At 45.6% G+C, this 27,838-nt stretch overlaps 1 protein-coding gene across 1 annotated transcript in view; it reads left to right on the top strand.

The window, feature by feature from the left end:
* FAM3C (FAM3 metabolism regulating signaling molecule C) overlaps positions 1–20,465 on the top strand; it is a 116,042-nt gene extending 95,577 nt beyond the window's left edge. Inside the window, exons 9-11 of the mRNA XM_075345049.1 lie at positions 7,312–7,396; positions 15,847–15,973; positions 16,794–20,465. Coding sequence (XP_075201164.1) covers positions 7,312–7,396; positions 15,847–15,973; positions 16,794–16,886 — 305 coding nt within the window. The 3' untranslated portion in view covers positions 16,887–20,465. The remainder of the gene's footprint in view (positions 1–7,311; positions 7,397–15,846; positions 15,974–16,793) is intronic.
* The last annotated feature ends 7,373 nt before the right edge of the window (positions 20,466–27,838 follow it).

Below are 27,838 nucleotides of genomic sequence, written 5' to 3'. Positions count from 1 at the left end.
ACATATATCCTGTACCAGGCACAAAGAAGCTGGATGGTAGAGTAAGAAAACCTATATAAAACCAATTATTTGTTAATAAAGTGTTTTTTCACTTTAAGAAAACGGAACCCTCTCCTTGTCATGGATCAGCTCTCTGCCACTGCTCCAATCTCAGTGCTTTGGCTTTAGTGGTGTTGTCACTTTGAAAGGGCTCATCACCACTGCAGTCAGTCACTAATTTTCAAGGCTCCGCTGTTTACATGGGCAGACCTGTTGAGCCCTTTGATTGGCTGCAGCGGAGATTTGAGCTGTTGATAGGACTTCACAGCTGCAGCCAAAACACTGAGACGGAAGCAGCAGCAGATCCAGTACTGGATCTGGGGATGTCGATGTTCATGATTTTGGATAAGTTGCATAAATTAATGTCTTGGGTTTACTTTTCTTGGTGGTAAACCCCTTTAAACATATTTATTCAAGAAGTCAATCTGATCTATTAGTAAGATATAGCTTGTGATTCTACTTCAAACTGTAAACATAATGGAAAAATTAAATGATCTGTTGTCAAATTTTTTTGAACAGTTTACATTATTAACGTAGACATGATGAGGCTGATATAATTCTCCCAGAATGATGTATAATCTTCAAAATGAACATTTTTAACTAAAGATGGACTCACAATGCTCATTTCAATTTTCTGGATCCAGGTGGCTAAAAACACGCTAGATGGGCTGGAGTAATCCGATTCATCAACATTAAGGTTTTTTTATATTCACAATGCATTTCATTGCCATACAGCATCTTTACAAAGTGAAAAATCCAAGTGCCAATTTTTTTTTTTTTTTTTTACTTGACCAAGGGTCAGTATGGTGTTGAAATGATGAGCATGAAGCGCCTCATTATCATCATTGTGGAAGAATCGGTTTACTCCAGTAGCATAGCCCACCTAATGTGATTTCATCACACTGGATCTAATATTTCCTGGAGGGTTCATCCACCAGCCACAGGGCAGCAGCAGATTCACTTCATGCTTACATAGGGGTTTTGCCTGTCTCAGCTCCAGCGTTACCCTGTGGACGGAGAGTGGGTAAATGCTGGTATCACCCTATTGTGCTCTCTGTTCCCCAGATCTAATTTTTTCCCCATTTCAATATTCTGGCAGTATAATCCTCTTTAAATAAGTATACCAGTCTCATTAATTCTAAGAGATAGAAGTAATAATATATGTAGTCTGTATTGTGAAATCTTGTGACCGATCCACTTTGAGTAACAGTTTCACAACAAAAGTTCTTAAAGGGAACCCATCACCAGATTTTTCCCTATTAAACTAAAAGAATCACCTTCTGCAGCTCCTGGGCTGCATTCTATGAAAGTGCACCTTGGCCCTGCTCCCCTTCCAGACCCCAAAAATAACTTTATAAAACTTAGGTATGCTAATTACCTGTGTTGGCCAAATGGGTGGTTTTCTGCTCCTTTCCCTCCTCCTGCATGACCTCACCAGCGCCATACTCTTACCCGCCCATAATCTCTCACCTGTGCATTTAGCTCACCGGCGCGAGCTAGGGCAGCTGTTTTCTGCTCTGCCCGCGATATGGCAGAGCGAACTGCGCCTGTGCGAGCCGACCTAACTGCACAGGTGCGAGATTTGAAAATGCGACGAGGATGATGACGGCGGCATCATCCCGTCAATCAAGAAAGAAGGACGGCCATCAGTGGGAGCAGGGCCAAGGTGCACCTTCATAGAAAGCAGCCCAGTAGTTGCAGAAGGTGATTCTTTTAGTTTACTAGGGAAAAATCTGGTGACAAGTTCCCTTTAAACATATGAAATTAAACAATTATAAGACAGTGCCATGTGTCGCTCATAGACTCCCTATGGTGATAAAAGAAAAGCTTATTCAAATGCTATGTGTTTTAATTGCGCTATTCCATACAGAAGAGGAATGGCTTACTGACCACAAAGGCTCCATGAAAGTGGCCTATGGCTATGTCTGATGCGAGTGTTGAGGTTTCACAGTAGTAACATTTACATGTAGATGTGCCTTGACAATTCAGTTATAGTTCCATAGGGTGAAAAAAGCCCTAGGTCCATCTAGTTCAACCTTCCACCACCAATTATAATTTTTTTGTTGTAGTCCTGAAGTATTAATAAATATTATTATTATTATTATTATTATTATTTGCGCCATTTATTCCATAGCGCTTTACATGTGAAAAAGGGGTATACATAATAGGGACAATAATCATGAATATTTCAAGGCACAGACTGGTACAGTAGGAGAAAGGACACTGCCCGTGAAGGCTTGCAGCCTACATGGAAGGGTAAGGATACAGTAGGTGAGGTAGAGCGGGTTGTCTGATGCTATGGAGGACTGAGGGTTACGGCAGGTTGTAGGCTTGGTGGAAGAGGTGGGTCTTCAGGTTCCTTTTGAAGGTTTCCACGGTAAGTGAGAGTCTGATATGTTGTGGTAGACAGTTCAAGAGTATGGGGGAAGTGTGGGAGAAATCTTGTATTCGATTGTGGGAGGAGAAGATAAGAGGGGAGTAGAGAAGGAGGTCTTGTGAGGATCTAAGGTTGCGTGTAGGTAGGTACCAAGAGACTAGGTCACAGATGTAAGGAGGAGACAGGTTGTGGATGGCTTCGTATGTCATGGTTAGGGTTTCGAAACAGAGTCTTTGGGCAATGGGAAGCCAGTGACGGGATTAGCAGAGAGGAGAGGTCAGGGAATAGTGGGGGGGACAGGTGGATTAATTGGGCATCAGAATTTAAGATAGATTGGAGGGGAGTAACACTTAAACCGTGTGCAGAATTATTAGGCAAGTTGTATTTTAGATGATTTTTTTTTTTATTATTGATCAACAACTATGTTCTCAATCAACCCAAAAGACTCATAAATATCAAAGCTTAATATATTTGGAAGTTGGAGTGTTTTGTGTTTTTTTTAGATTTGGCTATCTTAGGAGGATATCTGTTTGTGCAGGTAACTATTACTGTGCAGAATTATTAGGCAACTTAATATAAACCAAATATATTTCCATCTGACTTGTTTATTTTTACCAGGTAAACCAATATAACTGCACAAAATTTAGAAATAAACATTTCTGACATGCAAAAATAAAACCCCAAAAAATTAGTGACCAATATAGCCACCTTTATGATAGACAGCCTACCATCTATAGATTCTGTCAGTTGCTTGATCTGTTTACGATCAACATTGCTGTTTACGATCAACATTGCGTGCAGCAGCCTCCCAGACACTGTTCCGAGAGGTTTTCCCTCCCTGTAGATCTTACATTTTATGAGGGACCACAGGTTCTCTATGGGGTTCAGATCAGGTGAACAAGGGTGCCATGTCATTATTTTTTCATCTTTTAGATGTTTACTGGCCAGCCCACGCTGTGGTGTTGTTGGATGCATGTGATGGAGCATTGTCCTGCATGGAAATCATGTTTTTTTTTAACGATACCGACTTCTTCCTGTACCACTGCTTGAAGAAGTTGTCTTCCTGAAACTGGCAGTAGGTCTGGGAGTTAAGCTTCACTCCATCCTCAACCCGAAAAGGTCCCATAGGTTCATCTTTGATGATACCAGCCCATAACAGTACCCCACCTCCACCTTGCTGGCGTCTGAGTCGGAGTGGAGCTCTTCACATTTGATTTTCCTCAATTCATAGGCAGTTATTTTACGCCTTTTTTTGTCCATCTTGCTTCTTGCGACCCTGTTGGCGATTTGCCATGAAACGCTTGATTGTTCGGTGATCACGCTTCAAAAGTTTGGCAATTTCAAGACTGCTGCATCCCTCTGCAAGACATCTCAGAATTTTGGACTTTTCAGAACCCGTCAAATCTCTCTTCTGACCCATTTTGCCAAAGGGAAGGAAGTTACCTAATAATTAAGCACACCTTATATAGGGTGTTGATGTCATTACACCACACCCCTCTTCATTACAGAGATGCATATCACTTGATTTACTTAATTGGTAGTTGGCTCTTAAGTCTATACAGCTTGGAGTAGGACAACATGTATAAAATGTATCATGTAATCAAAATACTCATTTGCCTAATAATTCTGCACACCGTGTACTCCCCTCCAATCTATCTTAAATTCTGCTGACGTATCCTGCATACCTCTGGTATGCTTTGTATCCCAAAAGCAATGATAATTCATCACCTCAGTTTTTGTCTATGGTGCTCCAGTCTTGCCTATCTCTGTGGATGCAGATGAGAAGCACAGATACTGTGTTGGAAATATTGGTATTAAAAGGGTTTTCGAAACTGAAAAGAAAACTCTTCAGTCGCTCTGTGTGACCGCAAACAGCTGAATCGCACGCTACCTTCCACTCACATGAGGAGTACAGGGGAATTCAGAGAGGGGAATCCTCAGACTGAACACTGTCCTGATTTGGCAATCTGCAGTTATATAGTTACTAGAAGGTGGCCCGATTCTACGCATCGGGTATTCTAGAATTTACGTATTGTGTAGTTCATGTATGATTTTTTGTTATATATATATATATATATATATATAGATGTTGTTGTGTGTAGTTACCAAGTGTTTGTGTAGGGCGCTGTACATGTTCTGGGTGTTGTCTGGGTGTGACGGGGGGTGAGAGCGGTGTTGTATGTGTGTTGCGTGTGTTGCGTTGTTTGTGGAGCGCTGTGTGTCTGTAGCGTTGTGTGTGTGTTGCGCGGTTTGTGTGTGTGGTGTGTTTTGGGGGGAGGTATGTTTTGTGCAATGTGTGTGTTGTGCGGTATGTGCGTATATTTGTGTGTGCCGCGGTGTTTGTGTGTTGGGTGTTGTGTGTGTGCAGCGTTGTCTGTGTGTGTGGGTGTCTGTGTAGGGCAGTTGTTTGTGGTTCCCAGTGTGTGGGTGTGTGTGTGTGTGTGGTGTGTTGTTCAGTGCGCGCGCGTGTGTGTGTGTGTGTGTGTGTGTGTGTGTGTGTGTGTGTGTGTGTGTGTGCATCAGCCTCTCTTCTCTCAGCCTACCTCTCCCAGCCTCCCTCCTCCCAGCCTCCCTCAGCATCAGCTTCCCTCTCCCAGCCTCCCTAAGCATCAGCCTCCACCAGCATCAGCCTCTCTCCTTCCAGCTTCCCCCAGCATCAGCCTCCGCCAGCATCAGCCTCTCTCCTTCTAGCCTCCTCCAGCATCAGCCTCCCTCTCCCAGCCTTCCCCAGGATCAGCGTCTCTCCTCCCAGCCTCCATCCTCCCAGCCTTCCCCAGCATCAGCTTTCCCCTCCCAGCCTCCCTCAGCATCAGCCTTCCCCAGCATCAGCCTCTCTCCTCCCAGCCTCAGCCTCTCTCCTTCCAGCCTCTCCCAGCATCAGCCTCTCTCCTTCCAGCCTCCCTCAGCATCAGCCTCCTCTTCCCAGCCTTCCTCAGGATCAGCCTCTCTCCTCCCAGCCTCCTTCTTCCCAGCCTCATCCTCCCAGCCTCCCTCAGCATCAGCCTTCCGCTCCCAGTCTCCCCCAGCATCAGCCTCCCCAAGCATCAGCCTCCACCAGCATCAGCCTCTCTCCTTCCAGCCTCCCCCAGCATCAGCCTCTCTCCTTCCAGCCTCCCTCAGCATCAGCCTCCCGTTCCCAGCCTTCCCCAGGATCAGCCTCTCTCCTCCCAGCCTCCTTCCTCCCAGCCTCCCTCAGCATCAGCCTTCCCCTCCCAGTCTCCCCCAGCATCAGCCTCCCCAAGCATCAGCCTCCACCAGCATTAGCCTCTCTCCTTCCAGCCTCCTTCTTCCCAGCCTCATCCTCCCAGCCTCCCTCAGCATCAGCCTTCCGCTCCCAGTCTCCCCCAGCATCAGCCTCCCCAAGCATCAGCCTCCACCAGCATCAGCCTCTCTCCTTCCAGCCTCCCCCAGCATCAGCCTCTCTCCTTCCAGCTTCCCTCAGCATCAGCCTCCCGTTCCCAGCCTTCCCCAGGATCAGCCTCTCTCCTCCCAGCCTCCTTCCTCCCAGCCTCCCTCAGCATCAGCCTTCCCCTCCCAGTCTCCCCCAGCATCAGCCTCCCCAAGCATCAGCCTCCACCAGCATTAGCCTCTCTCCTTCCAGCCTCCCCCAGCATCAGCCTCCCCAAGCATCAGCCTCCACCAGCATCAGCCTCCCTCGTCCCAGCCTCCCTCTCCCCCTCCCAGCCTCCCCCAGCATCAGCCTCTCTCCTCCCAGCCTTCCCCATGATCAGCCTCTCTGCTCCCAGCCTCCTCCAGCACGCCGTGCTCCTCTGCCGACACTCACACACACCCGATCGCATCCACTCACACACACCCGATCGCATACACTCACACACAAAGACACACACACTGACGATATTGCACATACGCGCTGATACTCACAACATCCGGGGATATCACATGCTTCTGGCCATGTGATCCCCCGGCAGGTCCTGGAAGCTCACAACAGCACAGTATCGCCGCCGAGAAGCAAGCGATATCCCAGGATGCTGTGAGTATGTGGATGCGATGTGATGTGTGAGGTGTGTGTGAGTGTGATCTGATTTGTGTGTGTGTGTGTGTGTGTGTGCTGTTATGTGTGTGTATGTTCCGCAGCTGCAGGACCTTGATGTGTGGATGCGATGTGATGTGTGAGGTGAGTGTGATCTGATTTGTGTATGTGTGTGTGTGTGTGTGCTGTTATATGTGTGTATGTTCCGCAGCTAAAGGACCTTGATGTGTGGATGCGATGTGATGTGTGTGTGAGGTGTGTGTGAGAGTGAGTGGGAGCCGGTGTACACTGGTAACTATGATACACATCGGGTAACTAAGGGACCTTAGTTACCCGATGTTTATAATGGTTACCAGCTTTCACGGCCTCCGTCAAGATCCCAGCATCGCAAGGTTATGTCTGGCGCTGCCGGGATCCTGACGGAGCCGGTGTAGAAGCAAGCGATATCCCAGCATGTTGTGATGTGTGAGGTGTGTGTGAGAGTGAGTGTGAGAGTGAGTGTGATCTGATGTGTGTGTGTGTACTCACCTGGGAATCGGAGCTCCCTGTCAGTTGGGCCAGAGCGAGCGTGCATTGCGTGAGGGGGGCGGGGCCTGCAGAGAGCCGGGGCGAGAGGCCAATCCGTGTGGGGGGCGGGGCCATGGCGAGCCCAGCGGCCAATCAGCTTTGTGTCACCGTAAGGACATGTCACGGTGACAATGTCACCGTGACACAATTTTGGAGCATGACAGACAGACAGACAGAATAAGGCAATTATATATATAGATGGCACATTTTTTTTTGTTTTGTTTTTTTTTCCTTCTTAGCCTTATAGACCTTTGTAACTTTATCAATATAATAATCTGACAGAAACCTTACAGACTGTTTATTTGACTTCCTGTTTTCTGTATTTTACAATGTCTAGATGTAGCTCCCTTCATTGAATTCTTGAAGAAGATTTCAGATGGAACAATAGTTTGTATGGCGACCTATGATGACGGAGCAACAAAGTAAGTGTCAAACTTAAAGGGTAATCTGTTTAAAATAATATTTTGCCCATGGGATATGTAAAACATAATACATCTAGTCTTACAAACTTTCAAGCACCCACCTAAGTCCAGCGCAAGCTGCTCCATGCAGAGCGAGAGAGCCATGATGTCACTATTCCATTAACTGCAAGACCACTGCGACCTGCTATTGTCTGCTGCCCTCACATGACTTCAGTAACTCTTTATGGGAAGTTTCATGAAGATGCCCCGCTCGGCCGCATAAATATTTAAGGATAGCTCCAGCAGACAACGGGACCAAATGCAATAAATAATGCAAACAGTGTTTTTATTGATTTTCTACAAAAAGACAGAGCACCACGAATACAACACCCAATGTTTCGGCTTGTGACAGCCTTTATCAAGGATTTGCGTATCATAAGGTTGAGGGCAATTAGACAGGTTTGTCGTCTGTAGACCACAGAGGCCACCTTTGAATCCTGAGACCCTGGCCCCATCCTCACTGGCTGTTTAAGGCGCTCTTCCCACCCTACCCACCTCACTGTTGACTCTTGCATCAATATGCAAAGTTTCTGCAACTACAGGCACCTTACCTGAGATATGGTCTAGATTAGACAAACCTGTCTAATTCCCTTCAACCTATACCACTTGTACACAGTTTTGGAGGAAACTCTGCAGAGAGGTTCCAAACATCTTAGGGGCACTTTACATTCTGCGACATCGCTAGTGATTGCTAGCGATGTCGAGCGCGATAGCACTCGCCCACGTCGTACGGCCGATATGTAATGTTCTCTGCCGTAGCGAACATTATCGCTACGGCAGCGTCACACGCACATACCTGCTCTGTGACGTTGCTGTGACCGGCGACCCGCCTCCTTTCTAAGGGGGCGGTTCGTTCAGCGTCACAGCGACGTCACAGCAGCGTCACTGAACCGCCCGCCACCCAATAGAAAAGGAGGGGAGGAGATGAGCAGCCGGAACATGCTGCAGTTCTCAGCGTAACTGCATGCAAATACGCAATGTGCGCACATAGCCTTAGTCTTTCCAGCGGCGTCACACATAGCGATGTGTGCTGCTGCAGGAATGACAAACAACATCGTACCTGCAGCAGCAACGATATTATGGAAATGAACGACGTGTCAACGAGCAACCTTTTTGCGCTCATTGATCGTCGCTCATTTGTGTTACACGCTGCGATGTCGCTACCGGCGCCGGATGTGCGTCACTAACGACGTGACCCCGACGATATATCGGCAGCGATGTTGCAGTGTGTAAAGTACCCCTTAGAGCACTAATCACAGATCTTCTATGGATGTAAGTGTGCACAAATCAATCAAATCAATCACGGAAAGATCAGGGCCATATCATCAATTCCCTTCATCATCTGTCAACTATAAAAACATTATATAAATATATGACACAAGATATCTGTGATTTTTAAAAAGTTGGAATTGATGAATTGGATAAAACATCTGGAGTTGCTAAACTCTGCCCACAAAGCCCAAAACTAACAAAAAACAAAAATAAACAAAAATGGGTGAGACCGTATAAAATAAACTTAGAGGTGCAAATAGCATAATAAATTGAGTCCAAACACACCAAAACTAGATAAAACGCAGGCATAAAGGCGATGATGAGCTTCAATGATGCCTTGTGCAGATTCTGAAGCAATATATCGGTGTATAGCAGTATAGAAAGCTGTATGTAACATTATAGGGGAGTATTTAGTTTCACATGGGTGGTGTAGATACTTTTGTTACAGAATTACATTTCACACGTTTCATTTGGGACGTGTGCACTCAGAATTTGTATATCAATATGTATAATATATTTATTCTCTCAATGCATACGGCACGGAACATCAAACTATTTTCCCACTACTTCAGTAAAATTGCTCCTATTTGGATAGTAAATGTTCTATTTTTCATCCCTTTGCTGAGTGACCCTATCATCTTATGTGATAATCCTTCCTTAGTCGCACACTGATGGCCCATCAGCTGTAGGCTCAGGAGCCCTTGGCATCTCAGTTGTAAATGATTTTTTCATCTCTGTCCAAATCTACTTGGTACTTGAAGACAGATTGAAGATTTTCTCATCACCTCTCAGAACAGTCTAATTTGTACCTTTTTTTTCTGGCACAGATGCACATTACCTGTATATTTATGGAGCAGTTATCAGATTTCCGGGCAGTTTCTATAATCATTTTTCATTTCCCCGTCACTGAGGGATCTGACTTTTCCAATGGCCACAGGTTCTCTCCTCTGTTCTTTCCTATGCTCTCCTTTTGCTTTCATTTTATATAGTAGTTTAGGGGGGAGGGTTTCTTATGGGGAGAAAAATATTTCCGAATAATATGTTTAGGGTATGTGTGCACAGGGTGTTTTTATTGCTTTTATTTCTGCATTTTTTTGTGCAGTTTCATCACAAAACTGTATGCAAATCTTAATGCCAGCAAAGTCAATGAGAATCCTGAAGTTTTCTACTTGCAGATGTAGTGCAGAAATAAATCTGCAGCATGTCAATTCTTTCAGCGTTTCATAATAAACACATGGCAAAAATCTGAGTTTTTTTCCTGCCAGGAGATGCAGATTTGGTAAAGAAATGTCTGCAACCAAATTCTCAGTATATGCACATAGCCACATAGGGGAAATCTGGTGGTGGATTTTTTTTTTTTTTTTTTAATTAACCATTTTAGAAAAATTGATGCTACTGTGAACCGTGCCATTATCATAACTTTCCAATGTACTTTAGTTTCTTTGAAGCAATCGCATTAAAGCATTTTTTTTTTCCTAGCGCTGGAGGAGTGCTTTAATTGTAAGCCTCGTGTCATATACTCACCTTCTGGTGTCTTCACCTTTGACCGACGCCGCTCCGGTTCCACGGCGTCATCTGATGACTGTATCTACTGACTCTTGGAAGTCAGATGTTGCGTCACAAGCTCTTGATACAACTCTGAGACCAGAAAGAGGCTCCCATAGAGATGTATTCAGTTGTGACCTCTAGTGCACTCCATGAAACGCTGGAGCTGCCGGCAGGTCACACATCACTGAGACCAACCAGAGCATTAGTGATGGAAAGTGAAATGAGATGAGTGAACCTGAGGTTTGGTTTTCGTTCCAAACAGCCTTTACAAAAAAGAGAGAAAAAAAAAACCCAAAACAGGTCGGGTGCTTTACATATGAACACCACTCACGCGAGCATTGTTGCGCTCAGGTACGCTCGGTGCTCAGTCACGTGCAAGCCACTTGCAGTGTTTGGACGGCTTGCGCAAGAAGTAACAGCAGAGTTATCGGATATAGTGTGCACCCCCCAAAAAGTCCGCCCTCCCTCTCCCAGACGTGCTCTTTTTATGGCTGGCTGCATGTGGGCAAATACCCGAACTGCCCAAATAGTGACTTCCATTGGGAATCTGGTCAAGTCCCAGGTCCCAAACTAAACTTTATCTAAAGTCTGTCTGAATTCGCCAAACCGAACTTCCACGGTTTTGCATATCTCTAAACATGGCCACATTTAATTTGTAGCGTAAGGTTACAAATTAGAGCTCTGTTCCTACAATGAGAAACTGAGTGTTTGATGTTGCAGGTTTTCATCATAACTTCTGCACCTACTCTGTTAATTAGTTTACTTGCATTTTTGAGTGTCTTATTCTCCATGCGTTTTTATCTTGTTTTTGACACTGCGTCTTTTTTGGTGTGTCATGCTTTAAATCTGCTTTGTTTTTTTATGCTGCCTGGAATTTGGTTGGGATAAACAATGTGATCTAGTCATTTGAGGATTTTATGTGTTTACGCAGTGGAACAACACTAAAAATGCACACATTTTCAGCATCTAATGAAATTCTGTGGGGAAAAATCAGCACATAAAGCGTACTCGCAAGAGAAATTAAGGCTGCTTTCCCACTTGGGTTGTGCGGCATCCGTTGCTATCCGCCGCCTTGAGGAATTGCGGTAACCGTTGCAGGAAACCGTTTTCTTGCTCATAGACTTCTACCGTGTTTCCCCGAAAGTAAGGCCCTGTCTTACATTAATTTTACCCCCAAAAGTCCCACCCTGCCTTACTTTCGGGGGAGGCCTTACATTGGAAAAAAAAAATAACAATTTCCCCCTCCCCCCTCCCCCCTGCAGCCTCCCCATTGTTTGAGAGTCCGGCATGCACCCCATCCTCCCCCCTGCAGCCTCCCCATTGTTTGAGAGTCCGGCATGCACCCCATCCTCCCCCCTGCAGCCTCCCCATTGTTTGAGAGTCCGGAATCCACCCACCCCATCCTCCCCCCTGCAGCCTCCCCATTGTTTGAGAGTCCGGAATCCACCCACCCCATCCTCCCCCCTGCAGCCTCCCCATACAGTGGTTCTGCCCCCCACTCTGCCACCACACACACTGACACATACGGTACCGGTACAGACCCACACGGCACACACACACATATCGTACCGGTAAAACACACACACACACACACACACACACACACACACACACACTCTGACACATACAGCCCCCATACACATACCGTACACACACAGAGAGAGAGTAACTTACCGTTACTTTCCTTCTGCCGGGGACGCCGGGGACGCTGGACCAATGGGAGCGAGCCTGCAGGCGGTGACGTCGCGGCTGATTCGGCCAATCAGCTGCGAGCCGGCTGACTGGCCAATCACAGCTCGAGCTGATGGCCAGCAGGGAGCCTGTGACGAACAGGCTGATCGGCCAATCAGCATCAAGCAGGAAGAGCGTTGACCCGGGACGCGCCGCAGGCCAGCGAGATTGCGGGGGCCATTCACCGGAGGAGGTATACATTACGCCGCGACCACCACCCATAGGCGGCCTTACATTCCCCGGGCACCCCCGCTACCCTGCCTTACAATCGGGGGGTGCCCTACATTGGCGGACCCCCCCGAAACCCCCACCCTGCCTTACTTTCGGGGGGGTCCTACTTTCGGGGAAACACGGTATTAGCTACGGATAGCAAAGGATGGCCTTGCGTTGCGTCCGTCAGCCGACGCTGCGTTGCATCCGCCTGGCGGATGGAACGCTGCATGTAGCGTTTTTCTGCGCTTGGCAGAGTGTCAAAAAAACGCAACCTGCAGGATTCAGTCAGCGTCCGTTGTTTTTATAATGGACGCTTAAGGTGGCGGATTCCGTTAGAATCCGTCATTTGACGGATTCCGTTAACGCATCCATCTTTACACAACTGCGCATGCCCAGATGTGTAAAGTCAAGAAAAAAAAACTATGACAGATTGCGTTATTTTGTACGATCCGTTGCATCTGTTGTGCCACTATATGCAACGCATCCGTTGAATCCGTCACACAACGCAATGCAATGGATGCCGTTCAACGCAAGTGTGAAAGTAGCCTGACATGTTGTGAATTTGAATGCAGGTCAGTTCACACAGTGTGTATGTATATATATATATGTGTATATATATATATATATGTGTATATGTGTGTGTATATATATATATATGTATATATATATATATATATATATATATATATATATATATATATATGTATGTATATATATATTATATATGTATATATATATATATATATATATATATATATATATATATATATATATAATATATATATATATGTATATATATATATATATATGTATAATATATATATATATATATATATATATATATATATATATATATATATATATGTATGTATATATGTGTATATATTTATACTAGAAGGTGGCCCGATTCTACGCATCGGGTATTCTAGAATTTACGTATTGTGTAGTTAATGTATGATTTTTGTTATATATAGCTGTTGTTGTGTGTAGTTACCAAGTGTTTGTGTAGGGCGCTGTACATGTTCTGGGTATTGTGTGGGTGTGGTGGTGGGTGAGAGCGGTGTTGTTTGTGTGTTGCGTTGTGTGTGTTGCGTTTGTGGAGCGCTGTGTGTCTGTAGCGTTGTGTGTGTTTTGCGCGGTTTGTGTGGGTGTGGGGTGTGTGTGTGCGTTTTGGTGGGAGGTATGTTTTGTGCAATGTGTGTGTTGTGCGGTATGTGCGTATATTTGTGTGTGCCGCGCTGTTTGTGTGTTGGGTGTTGTGTGTGTGTGCGGCGTTCTCTGTGTGTGTGGGTGTCTGTGTAGGGCGCTGTTTGTGGTTCCCAGTGCGTGTGTGTTGTGCAGTGCGTGCGTGTGTGTGTGTGTGTGTGTGTTTTGGGGGGAGGTCTGCACCTCCCATCGTACTCCATCCCCCATGCTGCGCACCCCCCATCGTGCTCCATTCCCCATGCTGGGCACCCCCCATCGTGCTCCATTCCCCCATGCTGCGCACCCCCCATCGTGCTCCATTCCTCATGCTGCGCACCCCCCATCGTGCTCCATCCCCCATGCTGCGCACTCCCCATCGTGCTCCATCCCCCATGCTGCGCACTCCCCATCGTGCTCCATCCCCCATGCTGCGCACTCCCCATCGTGCTCCATCCCCCATGCTGCGCACTCCCCATCGTGCTCCATCCCCCATGCTGCGCACTCCCCATCGTGCTCCATCCCCCATGCTGCGCACTCCCCATCGTGCTCCATCCCCCATGCTGCGCACTCCCCATCGTGCTCCATCCCCCATGCTGCGCACTCCCCATCGTGCTCCATCCCCCATGCTGCGCACTCCCCATCGTGCTCCATCCCCCATGCTGCGCACTCCCCATCGTGCTCCATCCCCCATCGTGCTCCATCCCCCATGCTGCGCACTCCCCATCGTGCTCCATCCCCCATGCTGCGCACTCCCCATCGTGCTCCATCCCCCATGCTGCGCACTCCCCATCGTGCTCCATCCCCCATGCTGCGCACTCCCCATCGTGCTCCATCCCCCATGCTGCGCACTCCCCATCGTGCTCCATCCCCCATGCTGCGCACCCCCCCATCGTGCTCCATTCCCCATGCTGCGCACCCCCCATCGTGCTCCATCCCCCATGCTGCGCACCCCCCATCGTGCTCCATCCCCCATGCTGCGCACTACCCATCGTGCTCCATCCCCCATGCTGCGCACTCCCCATCGTGCTCCTTCCCACATGCTGTGCACCCCCCATCGTGCTCCACAGTCACACATCAGACAGTATACACGCACACATGTGATCGCATACACTCACACCCCACTTCTGCCTGTGCCCTCCGGTGAGCGGTCCCAGCAGCTGTGCTGCACGCAGTGCTCCTCTGCCTTCTGCCGACACACACACACCCGATCGCATACACGCAGACACACATTGACGATATTGCACATACGCGCTCACACTCACGACATCCAGAGATACCACATGCTTCCGGCCATGTGATCCTCTGGCAGGTCCTGGAAGGTCACTGCACGCACAGTATCGCCGCCGAGAAGCAAGCGATATCACTAGAAGTTGTCAGTGTGTGGATGCGATCTGATGTGTGTGTGAGGTGTGTGTGAGAGTGAGTGTGATCTGATGTGTGTGTGTGTGTGTGTGTGTTCTGCCGCTGCAGGACCTTGATGCGCTCACCTGGGAGCCGGTGTACGCTGGTAACCATGCTACACAATATTACTCGATGTGTACCATGGTTACCAGCGTACCCCGCCCCCCGCTCGCACGGGAGCCCACACCAGCGTACGCCGGCAACCCCAGCAATGCGAGAGTATGTGTCGGCTGGGTTGCCGGCGTACGCTGATGTGGGCTCCCGGGGATACAGCACTCACCTGGAGTCGGTGCTCCGTGTCGTTTCGGGGAATGCGTGCGGGGGGCGGGGCCAGAGCGAGCGTGCAATGCGTGAGGGGGGCGGGGCGTGGCCGAGTTGCCAATGCGTGCAGGGGGCCGTGGCGAGAGGCCAATCCGTGGGGGGCGGAGCCTGGGCGAGCGGCCAATCCGTGCGGGGGGGCGGAGCCGAGGCGTGCGGCCAATCCGTGCAGGGGGCGGAGGCGAGCGGCCAATCCGTGCAGGGGGCGGAGGCGAGCGGCCAATGAGACGCTTGTCGCGGTAAGGACAGAATTTTGGAGCAAGACAGACAGACAGGATAAGGCAATTATGTAATATATATATATATATATATATATATATATATATATATATATATATATATATATATATATATATATATATATATATATATATATATATATATATATATATATATATATATATATATATATATATATATAATACACAGTGGACAGGAAATTTCTATAAATCCCATCCGCTTTGCTGAAACTGGCGCTGTGTTTTTGACTAAATGAAAATACCCAGTATCAAAAACTTATTGTAGAAACTTCACTCATGTAAAAAGAAACTAAAAAAACAACTTTACTAAAGGGGTGTGTAGATAGATATTATGTGTGTATGTAAATATTCACATTCACTGCCATCACTCACATGACAACGTGAAATAGCCAATACATGGCTCGTTTTCTAGTGTCTTGAACTGGTGTTTGATATCATATGCTTTACCTTTACTTATTCAGCCCTATGTGTAACAAATTACAGATTAAATGACGAGGCTCGGAAACTGATTTCAGAACTTGGCAGTACAATTATCAGCTCTCTAGGCTTCAGAGACAACTGGGTCTTTGTTGGCGGAAAAGGCATAAAGACGAAAAGTCCATTTGAGCAGGTAAGAACGTGTTCAGACTGACGAGAATGACAAAGCAAACCCTGCTATAAAGCGTCATGATGAAGGGTAAAAAAATGCAGCAAAATCCAGAGAAACACTGGAGAAAACCTGCTGTAGTTTGCAAAAAAAAAAACTAAACCTGGATTTTTGTTTATTTTTTTTTTTATTGTACAACTAATAAAAAAATGTTAACGCAAATGTGTTCATTTTTTTTTTTTTTTGTCACCATGGGGAACCTTTTGATTACTTGGGATAAATGTATTTCTTTTTAATCTGCTTTGTGTTTGCACTGCTGCAGAACACTAGCACACTTTCATTACCCTTTTGCTTACATTTAAAGGGTTTTCCAATGCCAGAAAACTTGGGCTAAAATTCTTCTATGCATGTAAATAGATAAACACAGAGGGTAATCCTCTTTCCCGGCATCAAACGACCGATATTTCCTGTTGCTCCAGTCTCTGTTTACTAGCTCCACTGGTGACGTCACTACTTGGGTGCGCATCACCACTGCAACCAATCACTGAGCTCAGCAGCGCTGCCGATCCAGATGGCACTAACCGCTAAGCTTAGTGATTGGCTGCACAGGTATTGTGCACAGTAGTTATATCAACACTGCAACCTGCACACTCATAAGAGCAGCGACACCGTGCTGGACCCACGTAACCTGCCGAGTACCTGCTGTGTTGATTTGTTGATTTTACATATATAAAAGCATTTGGGACCATGTTTCATATAAATGCAAAATCCCTTTTAAATATTATCTCTTAATTATTTTTTCTAATTTAAATAACTGATTTTTTTTTTCTTTTTTTGTCTCCAGCACATAAAGAACAATAAGGATACAAACAAATACGAAGGGTGGCCTGAAGTGGTGGAAATGGAAGGATGCATTCCTCAGAAGCAGAATGACTGAATAGATTAGATTAGGCTACAACTTTACAATGGACTTGGATTGGAAAGCCTTTTATAACAGCCAACAAAGTAAAAAATACAGAACAGTTTAATTAGTCATTGTTGACGTGAGCATGATCCTACACGAAATTTATTTATTGCTTATACAAATGGGTATTTTTTGTAAAAAGAGCAGATTGATGGAACACAATGAATATTTTGGAACCCATGTTGGGACTTCGACTAGGTGCGTCTGTCAACATCTACTGCAGCAAGATGCGAGGATCTGCACCATTTTTTGGTCTTTCTTCAACAAAATAGCTTTTTTTCCCATTGAACTTTCTTTATTCCACCAAAGATTTTTTCAGAAGGATTATTTTGGCTGTACATCTATAGATCGTTTGTGGTTTTTTTTTTTTAAAAAAAGAAAATCTTGTACAATGTTTTGCACCATTGTTGTCGCATCCAGTTTAGTCTGCATTGTCCTTTTTCTATTAGAATTTTAAGAAATATTTGTACGTTTCTTTTTTTTTTTGTCGATGTCTATAGAGGACCTATCTACTAATGACATTTCTATTAAGGGATTTTCAGGACCATTTTCCACTAAATAAGCAGCAATCTTTTCCTACTGTACAATGTCAAAGCATTGATATTGGAGCTTTTCTTTTAGTCTCGTGAGAACGACTATGTATGTGCAGTATTTTATGGTCATTAATTTTACAACATCGTATTGATTATCATCAGCTATTTTGGAACTTTAGCAAATGTCATACGTGTTTGTCAGTGGTAAGATTCAATGTCAATGTGAAAGTCTAATATATAAGAAGATTTCATATTTTTAGAATAAAGAAACACATTCCAGGGTGTACCAATACATTTGTTTTATAGTGATCTAAGTGGTAATCTACTACAGCATGCAGTATGATACGGTCTGTCAATGTGATCCTACCATTTAAATAGTGATAAGCAAACCTTTACTACTTGCTACTCGATCGACTATCAAGGTGCTCGGGAATGCTCTGTATACTCGATTGAATACCATGGGTTCTCTATCTAAATGCTTGAGTCTCCGTTCTGTTACCTGCCCTCACACAGCCACATCGTCTGCGTACAGCAGGCAACAGACATCATCTGGCAACCTCTGTTCATTCTTCCCAGCCACCACAGTCCCCAACATCCACGTGCAGCTGGCATTGCCTGACAACCGTTAAGATGGAATGGAGGTTACCAGGCAATGTGTGATGATGGTGGCCAGAGGCTGTTAGGGCAGGAAACAGCCCAAGGTCTTCGGGAAAAATATGCTTGAGTCACCTGTTGACTTCTATTGTTCTCAGAACTTTAGTCAAACATGCTCGATTCGAGTACTCCCTACTATTTATAAACCTTTATGACCAGGAGAAGCAAACTAACATGGACCTTTCATACCACTATATGTTTCTATTGATGTGTAGAATACACACATACCAACCATACATTAAACCTTCCTCTATAATATTATGTAGATCATCCTTATGCCTGCTCTGGCTTGTCGAGTCCTGAATGTCAGAAGAACTCTGAAGGGATCCTGTAGTATCTGGCACCAGGGTGTTTGGAGCCCATCTTTTATGTCTTGTAAATTGCAAGATTTGACCTCTATCAAGTCTTTTTTTTTTTTTTTTTTTTATCCCACAAACCAGTAATTCAGAGTAGAGTCTAAGAAGTTTGTAGACCAAATGAACGGCACAAATTATTTTATGTTTTGAAGTGTAGCATGGCACATTAATCTAACATAAAGAGGCATCTGATCTTAGCATATGCCATTACCATGAAGGGATGTGTTTGATCTACAGAAATGTTGGTTAAAGGAACATCCACATGAATGTTAAGCCCCAAGGTTTAGCACATTGTCCAGATCCTTACACAGTTTCCCCTAACTTGTCGTCTTTCCACAGTGCAACCTGGTGCCATTGATTCATCAGGAAAATAACCCACACTCGCCCAGCTGCCCACATTATGGAAAAGAAAATAATCCAACTACGCCTTTATTTTCCAATATTCCATGGTCCAATTTTGATGACTATATTTCCATTGTAGACACTTTTAACAGTGAACAGGGGTTTGCAATATAGCTCCATGCCCTTCATGCTGCATTACACTGTGTGTTGTGACACATTTCTATCATTAACTTTTTCATCAACTTAGTTCGATCTCACAGAAAAGCTGCTGTAGTTCACACCTCAGTCAGTCTTGGGTACATGTAAACTTGGCACTGGTCTCTTTCCTTGGACCACTTTTGGTAGGTACTAACCACTGCATACTGGGTACAAATCAAACTCCTGCTCTTTGGAGATTCTCTGCCTCAGGATTCTATCACAATTTGCTGTCCAATATATCACCTTCTCTGTAACAGTTGCAATTCTGACAAGCTATTCATTGTTCTTCATTGGTTTAAGTTTTACGGCTGATGTGGGTGGGTGTGTGTGTTAAAAAAATTTATGACACCGGTTTACAGCACAGGTAGTTGACTAGAAGAATAGTGAGAGCTTATAGCCTTTCCTACTACTGTGGCCCCCAGGTATTTGCAGAACAGTCACCTTCATTCCTGTTAGAATGACTTGACAGTGTGCATACTCAACCTCCATGCCATTCATTCTTTGTTACAAGTGGGAAACTATGGGACAGAATAGTGCAAATAGGGTCTTTTCCAACAGATATGTGGTGTTAATATGCAAGATATGCTCACCTTCTTAAGTTGTGTGACACACAAGATCAAAAGCCTGTAATCAGCTGCTGCATGACCCACGAGCCCCAAGGCTAGTAGCAAAGGAACCACCACACAGTCAACAAAGAATGAATCAATACAAAGGAACCAGGAAAATGGCGTAGTGATGACTATGCTTCTGAGAAATAGTGAAAACCAATATGTTGAAACCAAATGAAAGGCAGTTAATTTCTGATCTCGTTTCGGAGTGGTCACTTCTTCCTCAGGAGACTTGGAGGTTCCCCTGAGGAAGAAGTGTGACCACATTAAAACGCGTTGAGAAATAAACTGCCTTTTATCTGGTTTCAACATCTTCGTAGTTTTTTGTTGTTACTTCTCTGCAACGCAGTCATCACCATGCCGTTTTCCTGGTTCCTTTGTATTGTTTCATTCTTTGTTGACTGTGTTGTGCATTTTTCAGCAGTCTCCATAGAGAATAACTGGAGCATCAGTCAAGCATACGCACTGTCGCTCCATTTGAATGGGGATAAAAGTTTCCTTCTTTGCCATTTGATTGGGAGGCCAGCGGTCAAACACCTACTGATCTGTAAGTTATCTTCTAGGTTAAACCTTCTTTTCACCAGCTAAGCACCATCTAATGACAACCGGAGACTAGACTAGTGTTGATACATGAGGCGCATTGTATATGGACCAAATAGAAAAAAAAAACAGCAAGAGGGCAATATCTTTTTATTTTTGCATAAATTATTAAATTGTTACATTCTTACATTAAAAAAGGTTGATAAGAAGCAATACTGCTTGCCTTGTTCATATATACATATAATTCTATTTGAATATTTTTTTTAACTGACTGCACTTTTAGACAAGATTTTAATAAACTAAAATAATGTAAAAAAATTACTTTGTTGTTCTTTTTTATGTCTAACCCATAGGTATTGATTTTATATTGTGTAAGTTACACACAGAGACCCAATCCTTACGTACTGTATGAAGTCCCCTGCTGGTAAGCCATCACCCTCTCTACACAAATAGAAGTATAGCAATGGTAAACTGAAGACCTGAGCTACAAAAGTTAGCAGTTTTCTTTAACTAACAGGGTGAACTTTTTGTTTTCTGTTCATCCCACCTACCAAATAAAACAGAAGAATGTATCTCAGATTGTATAAATTAAAATATTAGCTCGCCCTAGAAAAACAAACCTTCATCTGATACGTCGACAGAAAGATTAAATAAAAATGAAGGCTCTCCGAATATCGTAATGAGAATGATAAAAGTAACATGAATGCCAAAAAACAATACCAGGATTGTTTTTTTTTTCTCCAAGCTCCCTCCATGATAGTACCACAGTTTGTCCATGCCCCGATAGAGACAGTAAACAAAAATTAGGTTAAATAGCTTCTCCTCACCTCCATTTCTCTGTTTTTCCTGTCCCTATTGTGTCATGAAGAGGTTATCTGGCAGTGTGCTGTGACAAGTTGCAGAGTCTGCAGTTTTAAAGCTTTTTTTTTTTTTTTTTATTCTCTGGCAGCTGAGTTCTTTCTCCTAGCCTTCCTCCTCCCTAAGCTTCTACTATCTTCCCTGGATGCTGGACCTTATTCATCTCCTCTGCACCTTTGCTGAAAAAGAGATGGATTTTCTTTGGGCTTAGTCCTCCTTGAGCTTTCTGCATTTGTCTCCTCCAAGCAGCCCTCACCCTTAGCTGTCTCCATTTGAATTTGTCTCAGTTCACTATTCCTGGCATCAAGGATGCATCACTGCGAGTTGCGTTCTACGCTGTGCTCGGTGGAACATATTTCGGTTCTTCGCTACTACTGTGACAAGCATGAGGATTATCAGCCGATGAACCGCTAGGAAGAGACTCCTCCTTTATTCTTTGACTCTGCACTGAGTCCCAGTTATTGTTTTTAAGTAACCTAACCACGATAGAGGACACATCGGCGGTAGGACTGAAGATGTATCTACAGTTCACTTTTCCTTCAACTGAAGATGTTTTTTTTTTCTCATACTTTGGATCTTCAGATTGGAGCACAAACCCTGGTCCATGTGACAAAGATCCTAAGACCAAGCATAGGATCATTACTCGTAATTGTGCTATATACAGCAAAAAAAATACCAACTTCAAATTAATAGCAATTATGTTAGCATTTGACTGAAAAAATAAAGAATGAGTAGTGACTTTATTGGATGAAATTAGTGGAATGGAACAACAGAGAATCTAATTCTCTTTGGCTTCCTTCACCCAGACACAACCCTTTGCAACTCCCGCTTCAATTTCATAAGATATGCTACGTGCTCCCCACCCTTGAAGGACTCACACAGGCGTTTACATTGGACAAGTGCTATCCAATGTTTAATTGGATAGCACTTGCTCCAGTTATATACTATAAGGCTATGTGCCCACGCTGCGGATTTACCGCGGATTTTGCCGCGGATTTACCGCGGATTTTCCGAAAATCTGCAGCAGCGGCACTTCCAAGCCATTTCAATGGCATTTTGAAATGCTGTGTCCATGCTGCGGATTTTTCCGCGGCGGATTTGCCGCGGATTTTGATCCGGAAAAATCTGCAGCATGTCAATTATTGTTGCGGATTTTGGGTATAGAATGGGGAAAAAAAAAAATCTGCATCAAAATCCGCGGCAAATTCGCGGTAATCCGCGGCAAAAATAAGGTGCGGATTTGCCGCGAAAGTCGCGGATTTTCATGCAGAAAAATCCGCAGGTACATTCTACCGTGGACACATAGCCTAAGGCATTGCCTACCAGCATACAACAAATCACAGAATGCTGTGATTGACAGCATAAATCAAACAGCATGCACACATTCAAGTCGTTGGTTGCAAGCAAAACATCAGGCTCCAATCAGATGTCATCTGAGTGCAGTCTGATTTACATCGACAATGGAGAAATTAAGTTCTCCATCTTCTCCTCACCTGTGCTCAGAGTTTCACATGCAAGAGAATCGGAACTCAGTAAAATGAAACTTGGCTCAAGCTGTGATCAGCATTTGAGCTGAGTGTCATTAACATAATCAGGCCAATTCTCTCGCATGGAAGAATATATGCGGATGTGAGCGAGCCCTAACATGAAGATAAAAAAATTACTACTTTTGAAGATGTGGAAGAGATACTCTGTGCTGTGAGTAATACAATGGATGAAATAAAGTTGAAATGTCAAGTCTATGATGACCTGTTTTATATGTCTTAGATCCAGTGTAACAGTGTGCAAAGTTATGTGGGTATTAACATGTATCCTCTTCCTGTGTGTAACTCAATGTGTGTGAAGAGGACTGTGAGAGCACTAGGATCCAGAGGCTTCTTCCCTGCAAGTGATGGGGGCCAGGAAGTGAGAGAGGACAATTGCTGGGGTGTGAGCAGGGAAGCCCAGGAAACTGCAGACAAGAGTGTTCTGGAGTGTTGCAGAGAGCTGAAGATTTTGTGCAGAGCTATGCTAGCTGAGGTGGAGGTCAGATGCTGATCAGGCCAAGCGGCTAGGACCTTGTATAAGTACTGAAGACTTATTCCCTGGGAAGAAAGCAAGCAGACTTTTGCCAAATGGAGAAGGGACTTTTTACAGACCCCTGAGGAAGTCACACGAAACACGTGTTGGGACTTGTCCCCATGTGTGTCCACGTGCTATCTGTCTCCATTGGTAAGCTCCCTGTACTGTTATCCAGTGCTGTTGTGGTTCTCTATGGCTCACTGTTTTTTCTAGCCTGTGATTATCTGACCTTGTTCAGTACACTGTATTAAGTAAAGGCTGGCAGTTGTTTCGATGCATAGGCTTGGATTTAGCACTCAGCACTTTGTATATCAGGGAGACAATATATGAATTACTCTGCATGTGGCCCTACATGGGGATTTTTTCGCCTGTCTTTGTCTAAACCTGTTTTGTACGTTCTATTATATTATATACCCCATGTACCTTGTGTCTAATAACTTTTTATGTGCACTATAGCGTTTATTTTTCGCTAATTATTGACCATGGGATATACCGATACATAGGCAAATTAAAGACGTCAGTTTCTTCCTATTTGTACATATCTATTGAAGTTGTTGCCTTTTACTCCTAATGAAGTCCATATACACTGCTCTGTTTTCCCTTTAATGATAGGTGTAGTAGTTTTGGAGAAGTAGCTGAATACTATGTATTACCTTTTAACCCTTCCCCCATTCTTTTTAGTAAACAGAGTGTTGTGACATTTCTGCCTGGGTCTCATTTTGTGACTTGCTGGATCTCATTCAGACCTCTGGTCATTACACCAGGAAGAAACTTTTATTCCGCATACGTTTAAAATATAGAAAATTTGATTCAGAATGAATGGGAGTACCCAGAAAGACATTTGACTGTTTTCAAAGAAATGAAGGACAGCTTTCCCCTTGATCAAGAGGTGATTTAAATCTTGTTGGGAAATCCCAAAAATCGACACACAGATTGCTAAAGTTACAAAGAAGACAACTCTGCCATTCAAAGGTTTTTCCCATCAAAGGGAGCCTTTGGCCTGGAAAACAGACTTCCTAAAAAGTGTTGGGAAACTTGTGCTGCCTACTTAGACTTGTCACTTCCACTTGCAATACAAGATCTGTGTTTCGCTGGCTGGATCTGTAAGGGGTGGACGGACCCCTAGTGTGAAGGAGCGGTTTTTCCCCCCCTGAAGACGCCACAGTAGTATGGTGGCAAATTGTAAATGTTGATGGTAAAATGTTACCTGTCATAAACTGTTTCCCCACTAGGTGCCAGTGTAGAGCAGTGGTTCCCCTGGTAACAGTGGCAGGGAAGGAAGGGGGCAGGGCAGCCTAGGTGGGGAAGGAAGGGTTCTGAATGCAGAGTCCAGTGTGCAATGAGATGTGAGAGGCGAGCAAGCTCGGTCTGAGGTGACGGGGCAGAGTGTGGGAGTGAGACGAGGCAGTCAGCCTGAGTGAGCACTCTTGGCTAGAAAGCAGAGGAAACCCATGAGAAACGGTGGAAGAGTTGGGACTAGTCCGGAGCCGGTGGTGTGTACTAGAGTGGAGTGCAGCTATCAGGGGGATAACAAGTGGCCCCTGCAGGCGAAGGTTAGTGCCCTGACAAAGAAGTGGAGAGGTGAGAACTTATCCAGAGCCGGTAGTGTGTGCTGGATCTGCCCTACAGTAAATCCGGGTTAGAGCGCAGCTACTAGGGGGTTAACGTATGTCCCCTGCAGGCAAAGGAAAGTGCCCGTAGAGAAAAAGGAAACCGTTTTTGTAGAAAAGGACCTGTAACTTGTAACGTACTAAAGTAAACCTGCTGCAAACAAAAAGATGGAAGCTTTGTTTAATAAATCGGTGTTTGGTTTATCTGCTGCCTGCAATTGTCTCTTTCCTGAAAGTGAAGAAGGAGCTGGAGAGCACAGAAAGAATGCTGTCATGAATGGGCCCCATGCATCCACACTCTGCCCCAACAACACACCTGTTTTGCAAGTGACGGCCGGGCCGGGGTTCAGCCTGCGGCCCACAAGGCGAGGGGACCCGACTACACCCCCTGAGGCGCCCCCTGCCCCCGTTACATATTGGCGTAGTCGGCAGGATCAAGCCTGCAGAAGAGAAACCCCGAGTAGAGACCAAGTGGTGCCTGATGTACTGAACAGGCCACAAGATGGCGGCAAGATGGCGGCCGTCCTCATGGATTCAGTGAAGGCGCGAAAAGTGGGCGCCAAACAAAAAGCGCTTGGCTGGCCTGTAAGGAAGAAGCCCGGAGTGCACCGCCCAAAGAGGGGAGGTGCTTGCCCCGAGATACTGCAGAGGTCTAGAGACGTGGGCGGTGCCGCAAGAAAGAAGAGGCGTCGCAAACGCTGTGCTGACCTGGTGGGTGAGGCCGGGGGCGGAGTTTGTGCAGAAGCGGGAAAAGAAGAACCGCCTCCACCTTCCCCGGCGCGATTGCAACCCCGGCAGTGGAAGAAGAAGCAAACTCCAATACCTGGACCAAGCAGAATGGAGAACAGAGCGTGGCGCGCTCAGCATAAGCAAGCACTCGCTGAAGCCTGTGGGCTGAAGAGTACCCCGACGGTCGCGCCAAAAGCGGCCGCCGAACCTACGGCTGGAGACAAGCCAAGAGAAGCATCGGCATTACTGGTGATACATCAGAGTATGGTGTCGCACCCGGTAGTTGTTGTCGGCAGCCCACTGCGGTCCCGTCCAGCTACCCCCTCACCCCCGTAGGAGGCTGAAGGGCCTGAACCGGAGAAGGAAGTACCGGAGCCACCGGGTTATGAGCCGTTTCGTAGGCTACCCCGCTTACCTGGACAGTCCCTCTCCAACCATGTGAGGGCCCAGCGGGCTGAATGGCTGCGTGCATACCACCCAGCGTGAGGGTTAATCATCCGGAAGAAAAAGATCTGTTTGTTGTTGAAAGCCGGTACTGTTGGAAGCCGGTGAGTGTTTATGGTTAAAGCTACGTTAAAAAAACTGAACCCGGGAATAGAGGAATGCAGGGACTATGCATGGACTTCTCCCGCGACTGTTAAGTAAAGAACCCTTTTGTTTCTGTTGGTCGCGGCTCATCTAAGACCGGGAGCGCTTGAGGAGAGCCTCCGGGCAGAAGATCAGCCAAGACCGGGAGCTCCCCTGGAGGGACTCCGGGCACCGGACTTGTGTGCCAATCTGGTGTGCTTTGATACGTTAGTTTTAAAATGTTTTTTATTGATAAGAAAGAAAAAGAATACTGCTGAAGAAACGTGTGTGTGTTTTCTATATGCGTTGTCTTGCAGGTGCGGAACCTCGCCAGGAGGCTGAGGTTAAAGAGGGGAGGAATGTAAGGGGTGGACGGACCCCTAGTGTGAAGGAGCGGTTTTTCCCCCCCTGAAGACGCCACAGTAGTATGGTGGCAAATTGTAAATGTTGATGGTAAAATGTTACCTGTCATAAACTGTTTCCCCACTAGGTGCCAGTGTAGAGCAGTGGTTCCCCTGGTAACAGTGGCAGGGAAGGAAGGGGGCAGGGCAGCCTAGGTGGGGAAGGAAGGGTTCTGAATGCAGAGTCCAGTGTGCAATGAGATGTGAGAGGCGAGCAAGCTCGGTCTGAGGTGATGGGGCAGAGTGTGGGAGTGAGACGAGGCAGTCAGCCTGAGTGAGCACTCTTGGCTAGAAAGCAGAGGAAACCCATGAGAAACGGTGGAAGAGTTGGGACTAGTCCGGAGCCGGTGGTGTGTACTAGAGTGGAGTGCAGCTATCAGGGGGATAACAAGTAGCCCCTGCAGGCGAAGGTTAGTGCCCTGACAAAGAAGTGGAGAGGTGAGAACTTATCCAGAGCCGGTAGTGTGTGCTGGATCTGCCCTACAGTAAATCCGGGTTAGAGCGCAGCTACTAGGGGGTTAACGTATGTCCCCTGCAGGCAAAGGAAAGTGCCCGTAGAGAAAAAGGAAACCGTTTTTGTAGAAAAGGACCTGTAACTTGTAACGTACTAAAGTAAACCTGCTGCAAACAAAAAGATGGAAGCTTTGTTTAATAAATCGGTGTTTGGTTTATCTGCTGCCTGCAATTGTCTCTTTCCTGAAAGTGAAGAAGGAGCTGGAGAGCACAGAAAGAATGCTGTCATGAATGGGCCCCATGCATCCACACTCTGCCCCAACAACACACCTGTTTTGCAAGTGACGGCCGGGCCGGGGTTCAGCCTGCGGCCCACAAGGCGAGGGGACCCGACTACACCCCCTGAGGCGCCCCCTGCCCCTTCCTTCCCTGCCACTGTTACCAGGGGAACCACTGCTCTACACTGGCACCTAGTGGGGAAACAGTTTATGACAGGTAACATTTTACCATCAACATTTACAATTTGCCACCATACTACTGTGGCGTCTTCAGGGGGGGAAAAACCGCTCCTTCACACTAGGGGTCCGTCCACCCCTTACAGATCTACTGAAGGTATATCTAAACTCAGGCAAGCCTAGAGAAGAAATTCTATGTTCATTACCCCTTCTCCAAAAAGCCACACTTTTCTTAGCAGATACCTTGACAGAATCTGTTAGAGTGACTGCTAGATCATTAATATTGTCCAAGACTGTAAGACAAACCCTATAGTTTAAAATGTGGATGGGAGACATTGTATCGAACTCTAATCTCTGCCCAATCCACTTTCAGGGAATATATTTTTGGACCAGCCCTAGACATTCTGCTTGAGAAAGCATTGGACAAAAAAAGTCCCTTCCTGAACACATAATCTTCAAAACCATACTGCTTCCTACAGTGCGGCATGGAAAATGGGATGATGGAGCTGTCCTAATGGAGGAAAAAGCAGAATCATTCTTAATCTGAACTGTCCCATCCT

Source organism: Anomaloglossus baeobatrachus, chromosome 4, assembly GCF_048569485.1.
Source record: "Anomaloglossus baeobatrachus isolate aAnoBae1 chromosome 4, aAnoBae1.hap1, whole genome shotgun sequence".
Lineage (NCBI taxonomy): Eukaryota > Metazoa > Chordata > Amphibia > Anura > Aromobatidae > Anomaloglossus > Anomaloglossus baeobatrachus.
Note: the sequence above shows the minus strand (reverse complement) of the source record. Positions and strands in the feature narration are given on the sequence as shown.